Source organism: Coregonus lavaretus, assembly GCF_964263955.1.
Source record: "Coregonus lavaretus genome assembly, contig: HAP1_SCAFFOLD_8849, whole genome shotgun sequence".
NCBI lineage: Eukaryota > Metazoa > Chordata > Actinopteri > Salmoniformes > Salmonidae > Coregonus > Coregonus lavaretus.
Genome location: NW_028160112.1, coordinates 13,660 through 18,609, shown reverse-complemented (window position 1 = coordinate 18,609; position 4,950 = coordinate 13,660). Strand labels below are relative to the sequence as shown.

The following is a 4,950-nucleotide window of genomic DNA, read 5'->3' as shown; positions in this document are numbered from 1 at the left end:
GCCCATATAGGACTCTAGTCAAAAGAAGTGCACTATAGAGTAGTGCACCAGTTAAGACACCAAAAGGGATTGTGTTGTCTTTGCCACAGGCAGGGAATGTGGTTACCGGGGAGATGGTGGAGGAGCTGATCCTCGCCGGTGCTGACATCATCAAAGTGGGCATCGGACCAGGTGATGTCATAATCGGGCGACTCTGTCACATTGCGGTTTTGCTGTTTCGTCATACCTCATACCTTTTTTTGCAATTGATTGAATTGGGGCCTTAGTGTGATCATACTCATAACTTCCTAACTTTCTATCTGTCTGTCTGTGTAGGCTCTGTGTGCACCACCCGTAAGAAGACCGGGGTGGGCTATCCCCAGCTGAGCGCTGTGATCGAGTGTGCAGACGCTGCCCACGGCCTGGGCGGACACATCATCTCTGTAAGCCTCCATCATTATGATACACTTATAGTTATGTTATACACTCACATCCTTTTGGCTCAACATTCTTTCTACACCGCATTACACCCTGAACCTCATCATACACACATACAGTACATATGCATACCAAGATGGTTGAACAGACAGAGACTTTGCCTGAAGATGCATAGTACCTTATTCTTCCCCTTTCTTTCTCTCTCATAAAGGATGGCGGATGCACTTGCCCAGGTGACGTCTCCAAGGCTTTTGGTGAGTTTTGTAGCAGTAAAATTAAACAATTAAACTAGGAGAGCAAAGAGTACTTATTTGATCAGCCTACAGAGACTCTACAACCAGGGTTGTAGTACTGAAGTCCCGGACTCGGACTGGAGTACTACAACACATTTTCAGGACTAGTGACTTGACTTGGACTCAACCATTGCTGACTCGGACTTGGACTCGCCTTCTCAACCATTGATGACTCAGACTTGGCTTCTCGTGACTTGTATTTGCACTTGGACTGGATAGGCTACTATGATAAGCATAATATTAGCAGCACTGGGTGCGCAGAGCAGTGAGGGTTCTGTTCTCTAGCAGTGGGAAGGACGTGCCACACACAGCCTACATCAGCTGGTGAGCTGCGGGGGAGCAAGCGATGAGTGTGGGCAGACAGGCAGGCAGGCTCTGCTCCGCCTCTCATCATAGGCTACACATCGCGCAAGCGACTCTCTTACTTCCACATAACCGCCAGTCACTAGCGTACTATTTAGCTTTGCCTGGTTAAGAAACACAAACTGCTTTACGAAATTGAAAACAATACTAGTATTGAGTTGAATAGTAAAACAACAGTCTAGCTGTTTCTCTTTCTCTCCTTGAGTATAGAAAAGTAGGCTGTCTTTGAATTTGTCGTCTCGTGCTAACCTCACACTTTCCCCACTGCATCCCATAGCCAGGTTCTGACGACACTGCTAACAATAATGAGTCGTTAGGATGTCCCCGGGATGTCACAAAATGGTTGCCTAAAGTTGTCAGGACGTTGTGTCCTGGTCCCCTGGAGGTTTTGTCTAGTTCCCAGTTGGTCCCGGGGACGTCACCGAATATGATTTTAGGACGTTAGTGGGATGTTGTGTCATTGTCCCCTGGAGGTTTTGTCTAGTTCCCAGTTGGTCCCGGGGACGTCCTCAAATATGATTTTAGGACGTTAGTGGGACGTTGTGTCATGGTCCCCTGGAGGTTTTGTCTAGTTCCCGGTTTGTCCGACCCCTGCCGGGTTCTTAGGACGTCGTGTGATGGTCCCAAGAGAATGTGTCTGACCCCAGCTGTGGTTGTGTGTGACTCACAGGCGCGGGGGCAGACTTTGTGATGCTGGGCGGAATGCTGGCCGGCCACTCAGAGAGCGGGGGCGAGGTCATCGAGAAGAACGGGAAGAAGTACAAGCTGTTCTACGGCATGAGCTCCGACACGGCCATGAAGAGACACGCCGGGGGCGTGGCCGAGTACAGGTCAGAGATGTTACTGGCCGCCTAGCAGGAAATGAGCAGCTTTAAACACTGTAGCACGCTTTAGGAAAAACACCCTTCCCCAATACACAGGTAAATATTGGACTATAAATGGTGCCTTCCTGTATTATACTTATGCTAAAATGTTTATTCTATTCTACTGAGACATTTACTTTATGTTCATATTCTTATATTTTCTTATTTCTTATTGTTGTTACATTTCAAGAAGGAACCTGCAAGTAAGCATTTGGTTAAGACGGTGAATACCATGTGTATCCCGTACATACGACTAATAAAACTTGAAACCTAAAGCCTAGTTTATATCCCACGTACGTACTCATGGAACTACAAGTAGCTACGCAAAATTGCGTTGCGTAGCAGAAATATGCAGACGTGTGCATCCCCGCAATTCATAACTCGACGCAAGAATGCAGGATGGCCATTTTGCGTATCGTTCTTGCGTCGTGTACGTAGGGTATACATACATTAGGCTTAAGAGTTCACTAAAACATTCCCTCTTCTTCTCCCAGGGCATCTGAGGGGAAGACAGTGGAGGTGGTCTACAAGGGTCCCGTGGACGTAACCATACGCGACGTCCTGGGTGGGGTCCGCTCCACCTGCACCTACGTGGGCGCAGGGAAGCTCAAGGAGCTCAGCCGCAGGACCACCTTCATCAGGGTTACCCAGCAGCTCAACACCGTCTTTGGGAACGATAACTAGGCGAGGTCCAGGCTGGTTCCTGGGCCTAACAGGGTCGGAGAGAGGTGGTGGTGTGTTTTGTATGCTGCCTGCCCCTGTCACATGGATGCTATTACACATACTGCACACACGCACACACACACACGCACATACACACACACACGCACATACAGAAAATATTGTAACCATTGATAGTAAGAATCTGTTATTTGGAGAAACGTAAACCTAGGATAAGTGTTTGGTTGCCCAAATCAAAACCTTTTTAGAGTATATTATCAAACAATCCCTTATCTAAGAGTCTTATTTACGTTTTGATATTTTTAATTTTTGACTTTCTTTCTGTAAATGACCAGAAATTGACATTTCTTTGTTAATAAGTGAACCGAGGATTGTTGTGGTACGTCAGGATGTACTTTTGTGTTATCTTGCTCAATCATTCCCATTCAGCTCTGCAGGCCTTGAGTACAGGGTTCTTCTCTCAGTCCATTATTATCCACCAAGTCCTAGCATTTCACTGAAGCACTCTCTCTCACTCTCTCTCTCTTTCTCTCTCTACCTCTCAATCCCATCTTTTCCTAACACTTCTATGCACATCACCGCCATGCTATTTGAAAGCCATATGCAATAAATAAATATACTGTATTTCACTGTATGAAGTATTTACTATATCAAGATTACAGGTCAAGTTTATCCCAAATTAAAAGCATCCGTTTTTATTTTTTAGATAGATTCAATAGATGAAAACATTCATTATAATGAGAAATATTGCAGATTTTTATGTTAAGATATTTCTGGTTATTTAACTTAATCCTTTTCAAACTCACATAAATACATATATATATATATTGCACTTTAATGATTTGCAAACGTTTTAGATTATATAATATTCCAAGTTTTTCTGTTATTCTCATGCGAACCAAATATTAAAGCTAGGATGGAATAGATACAGAGTGAAACTACTGACAAACAGCTGTTTCATGTACTGTACAGCTACAGTAGAAACTCAGTCAGTCAAATTGTTGAGGGGAAACTTGTGGAATACAGAATGTATTCAAAGTATGTTCTTAAAGTAGGCTAAAGAGGTGAGGGAGACAGGACAGCTTTGAGTGTTACCTTGACTTACTGTTGATTTCACACTTTTCTCAATGGCTTAGAGACTATATAAAATGTCCATGCAATCAGAATTTCACATTATTGTACTTGACTGTGTATTCAGTTACTTTGCGAGAATGTTGTCTCTGTTTATGCATTATTATGTACTTGTAACTGACTAGTTTTCACTATGACGGTATATTTACTTTACTTCACAGTGTTTTGGAGGTTAATTCCATTTTATATCTATCTGGCTTTAGTCAAACGTGTTATGCAGTTTTAATCCACTTTTTTTTTTCAGTCTTGTCACTTCTGACCAATAAAGAGCATTCCATATGATTTGTGTTTTAGAGTTAATTAAAGATGACAATTAAAGATCCATACATTTATACAATATACAGTACATATATCAATTGTACTCTGTTTGTGTACCAGCTCATGTAATTTCATGAATCACAATGTATTACAATTTTGTAAGCTAGCCATTTTTTATAACTGGACAGAAACATCAGCATTAACATTCAATTAACTGACTATTTACATGATTTATTGTACAATGATGAGGTCAGCTAAATGTGATTAAGGGGCATGAAAAGGTTAATGTTTTTGGAATAGTGGGACAACATTGTGATAGGTAGGTGACTTGAGCAGCAGGGGGAGACAAATCCTGCCTTGCATGTAAACTCACCTCAAACCACTGTCAGTCCAACACACATTAGAATCCTACAGTACAACACACTGGCCAAAAACAACAACATTGGAACATACATGCATATAATGTGGGGATGCCCCAATGTGAAAACAGACAGGACAATTACAGACTCCTTAATTAATTAATTAATTTGAACTAATTAACCATCCATTTTGTTCTAGTTTGGTGTTTTGGCTTGTATCCTTGTTCTTATGTTCTACTGTCTTTCGATTCTTTGTTTATGTATTTTTTGAATGTCTTTATGTATACACACCTGTCTGTGATCTGAGCCCCTCACAAGGAAAAAACAAGAAAAACTTGCGCACAATTATTTGTTAACACTAGCCAGGATCCAAACTTCTACATGGAACCCAAGAGTTCCAACTGCAACCTTAAAGGGTTCTTCAAAGGGTTCTCCTATGGGGACAGCCGAAGAACCCTTTAAGGTTCTAAATAGCAACTTTTTTCTAAGAGTGTAGATATTACACCAGCTCACAGAACACCCCCATATACGGCGTACCGATAACCCTCCCACATGTGCACATGGAACCCTGGTGAGACACATGCT

At 42.4% G+C, this 4,950-nt stretch overlaps 1 protein-coding gene across 1 annotated transcript; it reads left to right on the top strand.

Annotated features, from left to right (window-relative positions):
* The first annotated feature begins 63 nt into the window (after positions 1–63).
* LOC311122138 (GMP reductase 2-like) lies at positions 64–4,030 on the top strand. Its single transcript, XM_084196542.1, has 5 exons — positions 64–171; positions 316–422; positions 629–671; positions 1,744–1,903; positions 2,431–4,030. Exons 1-5 carry the CDS (start codon positions 114–116, stop codon positions 2,618–2,620), a joined length of 558 nt encoding a protein of 185 aa, XP_084052668.1. The 5' UTR covers positions 64–113; the 3' UTR covers positions 2,621–4,030.
* Positions 4,031–4,950: the final 920 nt, after the last annotated feature.

Coding starts and splice junctions, on each gene's coding strand:
- LOC311122138 (XM_084196542.1), top strand. CDS start 114: ATGGTGGAGGAGCTGATCCTCGCCGGTGCTGACATCATCAAAGTGGGC. Junction 423..628: donor TGGGCGGACACATCATCTCT/GTAAGCCTCCAT, acceptor TCTCTCATAAAG/GATGGCGGATGCACTTGCCC. Junction 672..1,743: donor TGACGTCTCCAAGGCTTTTG/GTGAGTTTTGTA, acceptor TGTGACTCACAG/GCGCGGGGGCAGACTTTGTG.